Consider the following 17,518-nt stretch of genomic DNA (forward strand, 5'->3'; position numbering starts at 1 on the left):
AACCAAAAAACAAAACAAAAAACAACCAAAACCCTAAAGGCTGTTGTGAAAGCCTTGGGCCAGTTTCCTTCCCTACCCAAATGTTAGAATAGTAACAAGATTACTGCAAGAAAGAATTTCTTAACTAAAAACACCTAAACAGTAGCTGACATCTCTCTCTCTCCCTTTTGCCCATTAATACTTAAATTAACCATAAAAGTTTTAAAAATCCAACTTTTTGTAATGTTTCCATTCACTATTAATTTTAAAAAGCACAGCTACCAATTAGTTCACAACTATGCAGTTTTTCAAGGGTAATGGGAAATTCCAAACATGAGGTTTTTTTGCTCTAAAGAAGTAATGATTTCCATAAACTTTTCTTCCTACCTCAAACACCTGACTGAATTTCAAATACACCCAGTCTTAAAGAATAAATTTGTATTCATATAGAACAAAATCTGGTAAAGAACTAAAATTTGAGAGACTGAATAAGTCTTGGTTTGAACTTTGGGGAAATTTTCTGACTAGAAAAAACTTTGGAAAGATATATAAATCCATACTTTGTCTCTTCCCACCCATTTTCAAATACACAGCAATGGTAGACAAAGTAAAACTTCAAAAACAGAAGTTCTCTAAATCAAATCAACATGCATTTTCTCAGTGAAAAAGAAACAAATATTAACAGTGAGTGGGGTTGGAGCTTGGGGCATGATGAGCTGCTCTACCTTCCAAGGAAAATGGGGATCTGGTTTCTAAGGGGTAAGAGGCACTAAACATACCCATCACGAGGAGGGGTCCAGAGTCAGACTCACTGCCTTGAACAGTTTAAAACTGCCTCTGAAGTAGAGGTCATTTTTGTTAAAGGGGAGCTTAAGAAAAACAAAAAGTCAAAGAAATTCCAGAGTCCCAGTAAAAGAATCTGTGTCTTCTCATTCATTGTGAAAATTATATTATTTCCATACTTATCAAATACAAAAATTCAAACCAAAGATGAAAAGTTTTAAGCATTTCCTCTGCGCATACTATGCTCTAACACAGACAAAAAAAACTTTATTCTTAGTTTCAGGTAAAACACATCCTAAAATAATTTATCTGGCTTCTTGCCAATTAAAAAGACAGTACACCAAGGGGCATTTTCCTCTTACCAAATCTTCCCAAAATTAAAATTTCCAGGTTCCATTACTAAATATGCCACTGTATACTACGCAGCATTTATTCTCATTCTTTTAACTTTTATTTTCTCAAATTTTTTCCCTATTTCTTTAAAACTGGGACAAAATTCGCATTTAATGGCGTTCTGGAGTACTTCCTTATTTTACCCTTCCTTGTCACCATTCAATAAACTAAATTACCACTTTAAAAAGTCCATTTTAGGGGCGCCTGGGTGGCTCAGTCGGTTAAGCATCAGATTCTTGATTTCAGCTCATTCTTGATTTCAGCTCAGGTCATGATCTCAGGGTCATGAGATCGAGCCCCGCCTTGGCTCTGCACTGGATGTGGAGCCTGCTTAAGATTCTCTCTCTCCCCCTCTGCCCCACCCCTGATCTCTTTCTAAAACATAAAACAAAACTAAGTTAAATTTGTAAAGTAAAATTTGAGAATAAAAAGTCCATCTTGTATCTAATTCATACAACGTTGCTATTCTGATAGTATTTTAGAAATAAACCACTGTACTGAAATATTTAGTACTCTGTAACAATCTACTTCATAAATCCACAAAATCACAAATTAATCTCCTAGGATTTTTTTAACATGTATAGATCTCTACAACCTTTAATTTTGCTCAAACTTTAATTGGTTTCTAAAAACTACCAGCTGTATCTTTAGGAGTCTGTCATTCTATCAGCATTCTGAAACTTTTTGGTCTCAGAACTCCTTCTAAACTCTTAAATATTACTGAGGTCTCCAAACACTTTTGTTCATGTAGATTATATATTTTAATGGGTGGCTCAATCACTAAGCATCTGCCTTCAGCTCAGGTCATGATCCCAGGGTCCTGGGATCGAGCCCCACATCAGGCTCCCTGCTCCGGGGGAAGCCTGCTTCTCCTCCCACTCCCCCTGCTTGTGTTCCCTCTCTCGCTGTCTCTCTCTCTCTCTGTCAAATAAATCAATAAAATCTAAAAAAAAAAAAAAAAAAAAAAAATTATGAGAAACTATGATTTTCTGTTTTAAGAATAATAAATCCATTACATGTTAACACAAATTAAACATTTTATGAAAAACTACTATTGTCCAAAAATATAAACAAAAGCTTAATGAGAAGACCATGTTTTACATTTTTGCAAAACTCTTAAAAAATGCCTAGGTTAAAAGAAAACAACTAGAGTCTCATATTTTGCCTCTGCATTCTGTTGGCAGCATGTAGTCTGGAGTGAAGCACAGACTGAATATCCAGTCTTACAAAGATACGTGGCTGGAAAAGGAGGAGTAATTTGATTGCCTTTCAGCATTCTTTGATACTATATACCAAACTTGACAAGTGGCAGTTTCTTATAGGTCAGTTGTACTGTAAAACCTGAAACCATATTGACAAACTTTCTACACACTTGTGATTGGTCTATCTCAAACTCTGAATGGATCTTTTTACCCCTGCATGATTTTGTAACATGAATTGATATCTGACAACTACTGGTTCACGGAGTTATCGTATAGGTCCTCCAAATGTTGGCACATTTCTTTATAATACAGTAACCCCAAAAAAATCCCATTTATTAATATCACTCTCCATCTCATCAGAAAAGTATTTTATTAGTAAAGCTATCAAATTCATAGTAGTAGTTTCGAGTTTTACAAAATTCTAATTTTCACTGGAAAACCCAAATTTTATCATTGGTAGCAAATACCGTCAGGCTTTTTTCCTTTAATTAACCAGCTCACTTAATTCTTTTTTTTTTTTTAAGAAAATATTTGCTCTTAAATACATGAATCTCTCAATAACCATAGTTTGTCAGTTGTTCAAGAAAAAACAATCTTTTATGAAAATAGCATATAATTCACCTTGCAACTCCTACAACTGCACAATCAAAAAAAAAATTTTTTAAGACAATCACCTTATTTTGGTATACAGCAGAAATGCTTTGTTAAAGCATACTTCCCATTTTATCACAATGAATACTACAAAGACAAGCAGCAAGAAGAGCAAATTAAAAATAGAATGAGATACCACTTCACACCCATTAGGATATCAGGATGGCCATGATCAAAAATAAAGACCATTGTAAATGTTGGTAGGAATGTAGAGAAATTGGAACACTCAGTGGTGTAGTCCCTTTAGAAAAAGTTTGGCAGTCCCTCAAAACATGAACAGTTAGCATACAACCAAGCAATTCCACTCTTTTGTATATACTCAAAAGAAACAAAAACATGTCCACACAAAAACTGTCCACAAATGTTCATAGCAGCATTATTCATAATAGCCAGAAAGTAGAAACACTGTCCCTCAACTGGATATATACTGCAGTCTATTCATTTACCTTACTGTGGAATATTATTCAGCCACAAAAAAGGAATGAAATACTGACACAGGCTACAATACAGATGAACCTTGAAAATATACTAAATGAAAGAAGTAGATACAAAAATCCACAAAATGTGTTATTCCACTGATACGAAATAACAGGCAAATTCAGAATAGGCAAATCCAGAGAGACAGGAAGTAGATTAGTGGTTGCCAGGGGCTAAGGGGAGGGAGGAAATGAGGAGTTAACTGTTGATGGGCATGGGTTTTTTGGTGAAAACACTCTAAAATTAGATAGTGGTGATGGTTGTACAAGTCTGTGACTACATAAAAACCACTGAATTATATACTTCAAAGAGTGAATTTTACGGTATGTGAATTATATTTCAGTAAAGCTATCTTTTAAAAAAGGAAATACAGCACTCAAGGGTCGAGATTTAGTAAAAATAACTATTTTGACTGGTTCATCAAGATCATTCTTGAGTGAAAAGTGCATTTTTCTTTAACTGCAAGTACATGATCATGAAGAATACAACAACTAGTAGTACAGTTTGGTGCCACTAATTTCATTTTTGCTAAGACACAAGCCATTTTGTGAAAATGTAAACACAATGAGGGGCGCCTGGGTGGCTCAGTCATTAAGCGTCTGCCTTCAGCTCAGCTCATGATCCCAGAGTCCTGGGATCGAGCCCCACATCGGGCTCCCTGCTCAGTGGGAAGCCTGCTTCTCCCTCTCCCACCCCCCCTGCTGTGTTCCCTCTCTCACCGTGTCTCTCTCTGTGAAATAAATGAAATCTTAAAAAAAAAAAAAAAAAAAACGTAAACACAACGAAAAAGGCAAGTAACTATAGTATTAAGAAAAGTAATCTGACATCAAGGACCTCTGAGAGGGTCTCAGGGATCCCCCAGGGGTCCACAGACCATGCTTTGATAATGGGTGCTCTAAACCATTGCTTCAGAAGGCTCAAATACAATTAAAGGCTTGCCAAGTACAGATCTGAGGCTTTAGAACAATTCCAATTTTCTAAGTATAGACGACAAATTTCTCCAAAGAAAAAAGGTAATCTCTATTGTGATAGGAATTATTTCAATAAATCAAATTCAAGTGTCCTAATGTAAGAGTTTGGAATCTGACTCAAGTGGAAGGTTGTAATAGTAGTAGTCACCACAAGAACCCAAATACAAAGGAGAAGTGTAAAACTAAGGATTTAGTGCACAACAAAACATTCAATAACATGTCATCTAAATGAACATTAAGGTAATGACGATACCATCTCTTTTAAACTGTATTTTTAATTTCTGCCAACACTGGAAGAGTAGACTTCTGAAATTTCTACCCATACTATCAATAACAATATATCTAGCACAGTTAAATTTAATGCTCACTACACACTTGAAAGAATAAACTATCACAGATTCAAAGAATTTTCAGTCTGGAAGGTACCCTAGGATTTAGTTACCTAGTCCAATAACCCCATTTTATATAATGAGACAACCGAGTTTGCAAGAGAAAACAATCTAGCCACAATCACACAGTTAGCTAGTGGGTGAGACAACATAAATGGTCTTGGCTCCCAGTGCCACGTTTTCACCATGACAACCTGATTCCCCAGACAAATATAATGCAAAAATATTTAATTTACATCACAAGAAGCACAACCAAGACACCTCACCTGCCAAAAAAAATTTTGTAATGCTTGACAATACCAATCAGATGTGAAAACAGATATAAAATTAAAGGAAAACTACAAACGTAATTTATGGCATAATGAAGAAATGAATCCTTGACTTCAAAACTTTCAAGAACAATCTGGAAGACACCTTGATGTCTACTTTTCATACAAACAAAGGGAAATGTATCATCACCTTTAAAGATAGACAGATATAGAAAACACCTTAAAGCAAAAAATATCCCTGCATGTCAACAAATCACTTATCTATGGCATGACAAGACTTAAGACTCACCTGCAGGACTGTCAGCATTCTCTCCTGGGTGTAGCTGTATACCAGTAGAATCTATAGAGTTCACTGTAACTGTCTGTAGATTTGGCAACTGACCAGTGCTTAGACTAACTGGAGTTGAAGTCAAGGCTCCACCTGCTGCAACTTGACCAAGCGTGAGTGTCTGAACAGGCGTCAAAGTTATTTGTTGGGCAGCAGTATTCTGTATTTGCAAATTCTGCAAGTTCTGGACCCCTTGTACTTGAAATGTTTGCCAAGTTATCTGTCCAGAAGGGGTCACTGTCTGTGCCTGAATTAAAAAGGTTCCAGGATTCAGCTGCAACTGAAGATTTTGCAAAGCCTGTTGTGATATATTCTGACCACTGGCTTGCACACCATGGATTGTCTGTGGTGTAATGCCTTGCACAATTTGGGCTTGACTGGTTGGCTGCTGAGACTCTGGAAGTTGTAGATGTTGTACAACAGGCTGTGCTGTAGAAACCTGAATATTCTGAGCCTGTGTCTCTTCAGAAACAGGCGACTGGATATAATTTCCCTGAAGATCTGAAGAATGGACTTGCCCACTAGAAGCAGTCAAGCTATTTGTGTTTTGTTGTAATATACCTGTACTATCTATAGTAACAGGCAACTGTGATGAAGATGATGTTGGCACAAATAAATCTGTATCAGTATTAGTTTCATTAATATCAGGAGAAACCCGCTCACCAGTCCTTTCTGAATTGTCTGAACTATCCATAGCTTGTCCTGTGTTTATCAAATGTCCATCGGCATTAATGCCTGCAGTCATTGTCTGAGAACTGCCCGAGAGTCCCAAAGAATCTAGATCGACACTATTGATTGGTACAAAGGTAATATTTCCTGGCAGACCAAGAGGCACATTAGCAACTACTTGGGTTTGGCCAGGAAAAGATGAACCACCAATTGCAACTCCCTGAACCTGGACTTGACCAGTCTGTGGTATGAGATTCTGGATATTAGCAGGAGGTGTTCCAGAGGCAAGCAAGGTTTGATTAGAGCCAGGAATGATCTGAATTTGGCCACTTTCTTGATTTATACCCCCATTATCTGAAGAGCCTGTGAAACCAATCTGAACCTGCTGACCATCTGTTGACTGAATCTGTGGTATTACTTGATACTGAACATTGGACACTGTACCATTTGACGAATCTGATCCTGGTGCAACTGAAAATATTTGTTGATTCTGCAAATTCTGAAGGGGAAGGACATACTGCCCACTCGAAGTAGCCGCACTTGGAATCTGTACTAGATTACCAGCTTCATCTTTTATAGTTGTAGGTGTGGCTGACAAAACCTCCCATCGGTTTGGTGCTCCTCCTAACTGTGCAGAAGCCAAATCACCTGTCTGGATAAAGAAAACAAAAAATGTTATGTGATATATATTTGTGGCATATTTAAACCAGTCCTCAAAAAAATCTAAGAACTGACAGAATTCTACTACCTGAAATTAAAAGTTCTCTTAATAACACAGCAGACTTCAAATACTGAAGCAGTACTATATAAACCACAATAATTATTATTTCCAATTTTGTTAGTTACTGCAAAGATAACCCATGCTATTTAAACAGGAAAAAAACTTCAGAGTAATCTTTGTTTTACGAACTGGTCTTCTAATTCCTCACCTATGATCTCTAATCCATACAGTTAAATCAATAGAAGTTAAGTGGCTAGGAAAGATGATGGACAGCTCAAACCAAAGATCTCAAACACTGAAGAGTTAAAAAAAATACATATAACCTACTAAAAATATATATCACTAATTAGGTACATTATATTTGTATACAAAAAACAAACATAACCAGTACAGTGTTATCAAGTCATCTGAGTTAGAGAAGTTAAGATTTGTATATTGTTGCTGTAAACCTTAAGTCAAACTATTAAGGCTACTCTTTTATGGCATACATTAATGTCCTCCAGAGTAAACTTCTTGGCTAAGGCTATTCCATTAGCAAGCCATCAAATTCTTTACTTTTCCCACGAACTACCAAGAAAAAAAAAAGAGACCTTAAAATTTTTTAATGAGTTAAGATTATTGCCCTGTGACCACATGGCAAAGTCACTCCATCTGAAAGGTTTTCCTAGACTCTAAAAGCTGGAGGATATAGACGATGGTTTTACCTACTACTCTATTTATGTTTGCAGTAAGACATATCCGTTGTGCATTCTGTGATGTGATAGAATTCTCAGTTATCATCCTCATATTTTATGGATTAGGCAACACTGGAAAAATACCAACAAAGGAAAGCAGAAAGCAATAAAATCTTATACATCAATGTCAAAGAATAACATTTTTTGAGGGAATAAAGTAATGTCTCACACTGGAGCCATTCTCTTAATGCCAAGTACTATGATAATGATTTATAAGATTATATCATCTACTCCTTACAACAATCCTGTAAGGTAGGTGTTATCACTATCCTCATTTCATAAATGCAATAAGTGAGAAACAAAAATCACACAGGTCTCAAATGGCCAAGACAGGATTTTTAAAACTAGGCCAAGTCTAACTGCAGAAGCCAGGCCTTTAATTCTATACTAAGTTTGTCTCCCACTAAGACCAAGGGTAAAGATAATGGGGAATGAGATCCTATATGAATTACTCACCCTCAAAATAAAGCCATTCCTATGCCACTTCCCTCTAGATCTATATGCAATTTCCTGTGACTCTGTGTATCACCAGACAATGAAAACGTAAGTGTATCTAGCCCAGCATTCTCAACGCAGGACCCACACCTGGGCTTCAAGGGATCTATGAATCCTCTAAATGAACATAGCAACTTTTTGAGAAAGTGCAATTGGGAGACAAAGGGATAATCTAGGGTTTCATCATATTCTCAAAGGAGGTATATGACCACACAAAAAGGTGAAGACATACACTGTTCTCTCAGTATGAACCATTCCACAAAATTTAATACAACCATTATAGAACCAGAAGATTTTAAGAGTTTCTTAAAAAACTACCTAATTTTCACACAGATGCGTAGTTGAAAAGCATTACTTCAATGGATGAACCACAGTTTAATGATTCAAGAGATTTGAGCATATCGGCCAAGTTGAAATAAGCATATGAGTAAGCTCATGAAATAAACAATCTGTTTCAAATGGTTCCCAATTTATCCAAGCAGACATACACATACATGCTACTACTATGTGAATAGTGGTGTGCACCAGCCATATGATCAAAACGCTTTTTGGGAACATAGAAGATGGGGGAAAAAAAAAAGATCTCACACAAGAGATATTTTAAGTAATCTTAGAATAAAATTTATGACTTCACCATAGGCAGCTACAAAAGAGAGACAGAGGTATTCATAAAGGTATAAAACAACAGCCACAGACAAAAGGAAACTCTAAAGAATGTGTAGTTTGGAGTTCAAGAGAGGATCCAGAAAAGGCTCATATTCACAGAGAAAAGTAATGGGGAACAAGACTAGACATTTTTATCAAGGCCTGTAGTTAATGGCTTTGTAGATCCTGCTAAGGAGTTTGGACTTCATCCTACAGATAGTAAATGAAAGCTATAAAAGGTTTTTAAGCAAGTGAGTGGTACAATCAGGTCTGTGTTTTATAAAGATAACTAAGAGCCAATGAAGGAGACTGAAAGAAAGCCGGAAGAGACTAAAGACAGATAAAATGTGGAACCCAGGACAAATGTATAGTCTTGAACTAAAATAATCATCTTTTAAATACAAACATTTAAATTTATCAAACTTAAATTACTAAAATAAAGACCAGTCATTAAAGTTCCATGTCATTCTTCAACTTCTATCTGGTACAGGAATTACAAGCCTAAGTCATCTTTCCCAATATCAGAGCAATAATTCATGTTTCATTTCAGTCTCTTGGCATTTTAAATAAAGATATTTACATCTATACTTCATACTGAAATCTACACTAAAATATAATGTCTAAAATCCAATCTTTATTTTTCTAAGGTTGTTGTTTACCTCTGGAGAATTGACTGTTGAATTTTTTTTTTTGACCAGCATTAAATTTACAATTATTCAACTTATACCAAAGAATACAGTATCTCAGGTACAGATTATTTTACAATACTGGCATTTTGTCCTTTTTCATCCTTAAAAAAATGTCAAATTTGTGGCATCTTAAGTATTACTTTTTACAAAATTGTAGTAAGGACAGATTTTCAACCATCAGTGAACAGCTTTTTAGTCAAGAAATTCTGTGAAAATAAATACAGCTACTCAAATGACAAATCTGAGTAAGTACTACCCAAGGACCCCTCTCCAGAAGTTAAATAAAAATAAACCGTGGTACCACTTTTCCCAACAATGCAGGCCATTAATTGAAGGGAAATCCCCAAACCTAAGACAGCATGATGTATTTGAACTTTTCTGAATAAACCTAAGGTGAAATGGATATACAAGAAATATTTATGAAGCACAAACCCAGAGGGAAGAAAACCAGCAACAAATAATTTAAGAAAAAAGGCAACAAAAAGGATCTTTTAAATGAAATAAATTTATGCTTTAAAAAATTTACTAAGTATTAAATGTTTTAATGGAATTGGAGAGAAAACACGGAGTCAGAAAACTATTAGACCTTCATGATTTTTAAGCTACCATTATGCTTGGGGGAGGGGAGTACATTACACTAGAAAGGAAAGAACTCAGAACTGACTTCTAGTCCTAAGCTAGAATTGTGGAATTGTGTGTGATTTAGAACAGGACTCAATTTTATGTTAAAAATGGGAAAATTATTACCTTGTGGGGTCATAAGAACCAAAAGAAAGTGTTATGCTTTACAAACTATAAAGCACTATACAATCCTAAGGTAACATTATGATTAGTAAGATTATGAGGACAGAGGATGATCTGAATGTCTAGTACAATTCCTAGCATAAAGATCAGTAAATATTTATTGAATAGTTAAAAGTATTTACTTTAAAATCATTGCAAAGAAAATGATTGAACTGATCAATAAAACTGACCTTGAGATAATTAGTCTTCTATGAAAAACTACACCAATTTTAAACCTATTTATTTCCATAATTCCACAATAAGCCCCCCAAATTTCCAAACTACAGAACCTTTACGAAGCCCATTCATTTGTAAGAGAAATTTTATCAGCAGTACACCACGAAAAAATATGAATTAGAAAATCATCTGAGACCAAAGAACAGTTGTAAAAATGTTTGATGTTAGGCTATTGGAAACACTATAGAAACAAAAGAAGAGAGACATAAAAACACGTAACCCAGGCAAGAACTAGTATTTGGTTCAGATAACCCTCAAGAAAAATCTACCAGTGTTCTCTCAGTAATTCTAATATTCTTTTTAGACAACTAACAAGACACCATCTGACATGGAAGTTGGCATTATTGTAAAAAGTTGTAACTGAAGGTACTCTTAAGTCTCCCTCTGTACATAAACACAAAATCACAAGGTAAAAAGGACCAAAACCAAGAGTAGCCCTGGGACGTTGCTATAGCAATTCATTACAAGGGCATTCTCCAGTGCAACCAGGCATGGAGGGGGGGAGGGGCAGTTGAATGGGAAAAAAAAAAGAGGCTATCTTCTCAGATAATACCTGTGGAAAGGAAAAAAGAAAAATTCATACCACTTATTGCATAGCAATCGGAAAGGATTATTAACTTCTCAGTTCCCACAAATGGCTTTTTGAAAGCCAGAAACAGGCAAGGGCAGAGTGTTACTGGAAACAAAAACAAGTATGAAGCTAAGGTGGAAACAAACTAAGAACCACTCTTAGGCAAATACTCAAGTTTCTTAAAATCTTCAAGGAACACTGAAGAACTCAAAACCAATTTCAAATAAAAACAATTACCCAATTAACTGATTACAATTTAAACTAAAGTACAAATGGACTAAGCAAATTAATAACCCAGAAACTCAAATCAATACAGATTGGACAAACTTATATTGCATGAAGATCTACATCTTGTATTTCCTGGTTTATTACTAAAATTAACTATACAACTTCTAATAATAAAGTACAAAAAAGAGACCTGCCATCAAACCAACTTTGGGAGTCCATGCTGTGGGACATTATAGGTGAGAATGGTTTATGATTAGACCTATTCAGCACTGCACTGGGAATAACCATTCTTGGCCAGGATCCAGAAAGAACCCATATCATAATATAACAAATTCTAAATTCAAAACTCTTAAAACAAATCTCCAGTGCAGCTGACTGGCTTTTCAATGCCCTTTTAATCTTAAAATACTAAACTAAACCAGCACAAAGTTGAATTTTATGTGTATATTTCTATTTGATTTTAAACACAAAAATACTATATGCAATGTGGTACCCTAGATTAGATCCTGGACAGAAAATTGGGCATTAGTGGGGGAAAAAAGTGAAATGAGAATAAAGTCTGTATTTTAGTTAATACTGTATTACTGTTAGTTTCCTAGTTTTGACAAATGCACTATGGTTATACTAACATTAGGGGAAGCTGGGTGAAGGGCATAAGGTAACTCTCAGTTCTATCTCTGCAACTTTTCTATAAATATAAAACTACTCCAAAATAAAATTTAAAAAAAATCACAGCTACAAAAAAGCTCCCTACGACCTCTGATGAGTCCCAGTAATTGAATGATTACAGTAAGATTATCTAAGCACATTTTTAAATAGAAAAAAATGCCCATAAAAATCACTTAAATTCTCTTCCATTTTCTGAGATGTACATGTCTGAAATTCACTTTTAAACTAGAAAACTAATTTTGCCACTTGCTAAGGCAAACATATTCAAGCCAATCTTACTAATTCTACTCAGTGAAAAATTTTATGCATGCGTACCAAACATACAAAGAAAAGTGCTCCTACTGATTCTAGTTCATGTTCATCTGGCGGGAAATGTGATGTCAGTAGAGATTTGGTAGCTGAGAGGAGGAGCTGAAGAGGCATGGAAACAACCTCCCTACAACTATATGAGCACAGCAGGATAAGACCAGAGACAGTGTTCTATTGCCAGGGCTGAGATTCACGTACACAAGTACATATACGTATTTTTCACCCATAACTTCCTCCTTCACTTCTCCCCTCCCCCATCAGTGAGCTACATAAACTAGGTAAGTTGCAGCTACAAGAAGTTTTTCCTTGTAATTGAAAATACTGTAAAAGACAAGAAGCAGCAATCTGCTTTGCAATTTTACTTGTGCAGTGGTATTTTAAGATAAACAGTCAATTTGTTTTGGCACTGTGGGGCTAGAGAGATAATTCATAAAAAGGCTTACCAATCCATAGTTTGTTTAGAAGTAACCATGCCTCTCACAAACATAATTTTATGCTTTTACATTTTAATCAGCTTACAAAAGCACAAAACCCAGAATATTTTTAAGAAATTAAAGCTATTCACATCCCTCCCTCTACAGTGTCATTTGAAGCACTAAAATTACAAATACAGTATTTAACAATACAGCTTAACATTAGCTTCACTTTTAGTGTCTAGACATACTAAGAATTTCTTGCAGACTATGCCAAATATCATACTTTTTTGTCTGTAGTGACCAATCAAAATACCACTACACAAATCAATTCCCATAATCCACCTCAAAAGAAACCAAAAACGACTGGGAGAGCTTTTTAGTATTTTAGTAAGTGAATCCATCTACATGTTTAACACAACAGCGACGATTCAAACAGATAAAAATCACAATTAACAGTCTTAAAAATTGTGCCTAGCTAATTTTATTAAGCCCTCATACAACACACTGACCAGCTCCTCCCCCCGCCCCCGAACTAAAGACACAAACAGAACCCCACACCTTATCAGACCAATAATCGTAATAAAATGAAAATACAGCTTTGCCAACCAAATTCAACTGTAAGTACAGTATACGTTAGCATGCATATAAATACAATTCCTTACATGTACTTTTGTTTCTAACACTGGTATTTCATATTCAATTTCAAAAGCCAAAGTAGTATCTAAGTAACTTCGCCAATTTCAACGGCCGCTAATTGAATGTTTCACCTACTCCACTTATGAAAAATTCCTGCAAATTTAAGTCTGCAAAAACTAAAATTCAACAATTTAGAATGGCCATTAAAAAAGCACTCACAAAGTGTTCACTGCTGCATACAAAAGGGTAATTCAAAGAATAAACCTTCATTCCTTTTTTGGTTTCTTTTTAGCAATTTGCGATTTAAATCAGTAAGCTCTAGTAAGTTCCAGCAGAAAAAGCTCCAGGTTCAAAAAATACTAGAAACTAAAGACTTAAAGACACTGCCTCTGTAGTTGATACTATCTATGGCCGATAGGCTGTGCTTGAAAATTTTGTAGTGTTCAGCGAAGGAGTTTTCAGCACTGATATGAATTGCTCAAACATCCATTTTGGAGTCCTCTACCCCCGCCCTCTCTGACTTCATTTTGTAGTCAATTTGGATCGAGGCGCCGCAGTGACAATTTAGAGAAAGCCTGGGCTGGCCTGCGAGCCACACGGGCATGCGAAAGAGCCCGAAAGGGCGCCCCGGCTGCGCGATCCGTCCGTATCGCGGAAGGCGCGGCGCCGGGGAGGCCTTTCGGCTGGCGGGCGCGCCGCAGGCCCGGGATGGCGGGCGCAGGGCCTTGGCGGGGGCGGGCCGCGCGCGCGAGACTTACCGCTCCGGCGGCGGCGGCGGCGGGGGCCCCGGCTGCGGCGGCCGCCTCCTCCTCGTCGTCACCCGGCGATGGCGGCCCTATCTTGCTGCAGGTAGCGGCCAGCAGGGCGAGCGGTGACGGCTGAGTGTCCTACCCCCGATGGGCGGGTTCAGAGAGGGAGACAGGGGGAGGGGGTGGCGGTTAGGGCCGGGCCGCCGCTCGCCCAGGAAGTGCGCCTCGGTCCTCGCAGGCTGAGCCCGGGCGAGCGCCAGCCCGCGCGCTCTCCTCCTCCTCCTCCTCCTCCTCCTCCTCCTCGACTCCGGCTCGCGTCCTCCCGCTCGCACGCACACCGACTCCGCCGTCCGCGGGAAGGCGGGCGGCGGGCGGCGCGCCGGGCCTCCACCTTCCGCCCGGAACCCACCCCCGGGAGGGTGCACACGCTCGCACGCTCACACTCACACACACACTCACACACACACACTCACACACACACACTCACAAAAAGGCGGCGGGAGGGGGAGCGCGGGCGGGGTCGGAGCGTTGGCGCCTCGGGCGGGCAGCTCCCGGGGCGGGGGGAGGGGAGGAGAGAGCCGCGGAGGGAGGGGAGAGGCGAGGGGAGGAGAAAGCGGCGCTAGGGGGGAGCCGGGCCGGGGCTCAGCCGCTCCTCACCTGGGCCGCCGCCGCCGCCACCGCGCCGTTTCCGTGCTGCTGCTGCTGCTGCAGATACTCGCCGTGGCCGCCGCCGCTGCCGCCGCCGCCACTGTCCACGTCCAAGGCAGCCATTTCCTCTTGTTTCACGGGCTTTTCGGGAGCTGCAGGCACAGCGCGGGGGGGTGGGGGTGGGGAGGAAGGCGGGTGGAGGAGAGGGAGGGGGCCCGCGGGCCGAGGCGAAATTACTCCGAAAGCCCGGACCGAGTCCCCTTCCCCTCCCCCACCCGCCCCCCGGCGGCGGCGGCGGCGGATCCCTCCTCCCCTCCTGCTGCTGCCCCCGCCCGCCGCTGCCTGTAACCCTCCTCCTCCTCCTCTTTCCCTCCTCCTCCTCCTCCCCGCGCTGCCCCTGCCCCCTCTCCTCTCCTCCCCTTTCCCTTCGCGCCGCTCGCTCTCACTCGCGCTCGCTCCTCTCGCACCGTCAGTCACTCACACACGCCCGCCCGCCGCCCGCGCCCGCACACGGGGGGATGCGCTCCCGGCGGACCGGGCCGCCCGCCCCAGGGCCCGGCAGGGACACGGCGTTGCTGGGGCTTAAGGGGTGAACGGTGGCTGGCCGGGAGGGGAGGGAGGCGGAGGGGAGTGCGGCTTTCTGCCTCTCACAGACACTCGGTCGCACACAGGGGGCCGGGAGCCGGCGGCGGCGGCCCCGGGCTGGCTGTGGTCGGCGGCGGCGGCAGCGGCGGCGGCAGCAAGGGTTGCTCTCTCTCGGCTTTACGTACCGGTCATAGTGTGTTTAGGGCACCTCAGGCGGGGCTCCCCGCCGCCTTACACATGGTGAGGAGCGAAGGCGGCGGCGGCGGGAGAGGATGCGGGAAGCGGCGGCGGACACGGCCGGAGCGGTCCGGGGATTTTTTTTTTCCTATTTTGATTGACTGTGCGGGAAACACAAAAGGTGGAGCCTCCAGCCCAAAAGGGGGGAAGAGGGTGACAGCCCGCCCGGAAGTCCCGCCTCTCTTCTCCGCGCTCATTCGCCACCACGCTCTCCGTCGCCAATGCTCATTGGCCCGAATACCCGTCCGTCGCTCGGCCAGCCGGCGCGCTTCCTGTTTGCCCCCGGGTGGAAGGGGAGAGACAATAAGCGGCCGTGGCGGCGTAGGTTCCCGAGAGCGGCTACGGCTCAACTGTTACCCCGCTGTGCCCGCCTCGTTCGCCGGCTGCAGCTGTCAGGCCCTAGACGCAGGCCTCTTCCACCTCGCAGGTGCTTGGAGCAGGCCCAGCCAAGCTGTAGGGAGCTGGGCTGGGGAGGAAATCCATCCCCGGCGGCTCCGGTTCCACTCGACGCTTTCTCCATCCCGACGGCAGCCTCCGCCGGATCTCCCCAGGGCCTCACGCTCTCGGAGCCGCCGCTTCCCTGCGCTGCCAGGAGGCCGCCGCCGCTCAGCCCCGGGGCTGCTGCTACGGCCGCTGCAGCTTCTAAGCAAACCAGACCCGCCCCACGAGCCCGGGGGGGAGGGAGCTGGTATTGGGGGAGACACCCCCTCCGAGGCTGGAGGAGGATTTTCTGTCTCACACATTCAGCTCTTAGATTCACAGTCAGAGCCATCTCGTTCCCATCCCCCTTAGCCCCAGGTTTCCAACCCGTCTCCCACTTGTACGTACCCTGGAGGCAGGCATTTAAAACAAAAATCTCAGTTCACCTCGCTTACTGGAGGAGAGCTTTCATTCTGGCCAGTGGCACCAAAGCGGGCACTTATATTTCATTTAATACGTATATTCAAAGGGCAGAATTTTTTTTTAATCCACTCGATCATTTTGCTGCTCAAACATATATTATTCCCGGGTTCTTGATCGTCTTGGTAACAAGTCAACATCTGAAAAAGCCCATCAACAATTGCTAACATTTTTTAAATAGTGATTCTCAGCTAAGTTATTTTTTTCTTGTAACGTTTTACTTATTCTTTAATTTAAAATCTCGTTTCACATATTTAACACTCCTTTGCCCTTTTCATCCTTGATATCTTGCTGTCATCCGGGAGGAATGCTCAGGCTGTGTGTGTGTGTGTGTGTTTTGCCAACTAAGAGACATTTTTGCTGATTACCTTTAGAGCTAATTGCCAAGAAAGTTTAAATTTAAGAATTGAAAACATTGTCCACAATAACCCTGTTTATTAGCTGGCTGAAGAATTCGCGTTTCAATTATTGTGATTATTGTCTTTTGTGTGATAAAGTTGTGCTGGGGGATGGGGTTGATAAGTCCAAGCAACTGAACTAGATTTTGTGTGTGCTAACTAAAAAGAATTCTTAGCCCATTTGTGAGACACTAAATAAATTTGCATCTCAATTCTTGTGATCTATGCTCATAGGATCAAAAACATCGCGTGGTTACTTGGCATTTAATTTTACAAAAGACAGAACTTCCCAGGGAAATGACCTAAAATCCATAAACATGCAAAAAAACTAGGCTTGAAATTCTGGATCCAAGAATGGGGTTGATCTTGCCTAACAGTAAGAACTTCGGTCTCATATTTAAATAGAAGAATAACCTTAAAAGGTAAATAGTATAAATGTTGTACTATTTTACACTTAAATTTTAAAGGAAAATTAAAGCATCATAGAATGAGCTGATGGAGGGGGCTGAGGAATGGGAGGCTTGAAGAGGACAGAAGTAAAAACGAGTGGGAGAAAAAGGGAAGGCACAGTATTACCATTTTTCTGGCATGGATATGTTGGATAGAGGATCGCTCTGTCCCTAGAAGAGAGATTTCGGGCATTTTCAGCTGTTTTTCCAGGAGTGGCGATGTGTTTTATGGGTCTTAACATACTATCTCCGTGCCCCTTTTATAAAGTCTTAGTCCAGCCACCCATAGAAAGCAAAGTATTTGGCCA

At 40.7% G+C, this 17,518-nt stretch overlaps 1 protein-coding gene across 2 annotated transcripts in view; it reads right to left on the bottom strand.

Moving 5' to 3' along the window:
- Positions 1–17,518, bottom strand: part of SP3 (Sp3 transcription factor) — an 80,963-nt gene that overhangs the window by 40,031 nt on the left and 23,414 nt on the right. The window contains exons 1-4 of one of the 2 annotated variants that reach the window (XM_045868597.3): positions 15,412–16,062; positions 14,651–14,793; positions 14,003–14,131; positions 5,404–6,763 (exon numbers count right to left, since the gene is read on the bottom strand). In XM_045868597.3, the coding sequence (XP_045724553.1) occupies positions 5,404–6,763; positions 14,003–14,131; positions 14,651–14,793; positions 15,412–15,418 (1,639 nt within the window). In that variant the 5' untranslated portion in view covers positions 15,419–16,062. Of the gene's footprint in view, positions 1–5,403; positions 6,764–14,002; positions 14,132–14,650; positions 14,794–15,411; positions 16,063–17,518 lie in introns of those variants that run through there. The other variant, XM_054506142.2, reaches the window with a different exon arrangement.

This window comes from Mirounga angustirostris, unplaced genomic scaffold (genome assembly GCF_029215605.1).
Source record: "Mirounga angustirostris isolate CCGP_5_RB_7025 unplaced genomic scaffold, mMirAng1.0.hap1 SCAF_3, whole genome shotgun sequence".
NCBI classification, from domain to species: domain Eukaryota; kingdom Metazoa; phylum Chordata; class Mammalia; order Carnivora; family Phocidae; genus Mirounga; species Mirounga angustirostris.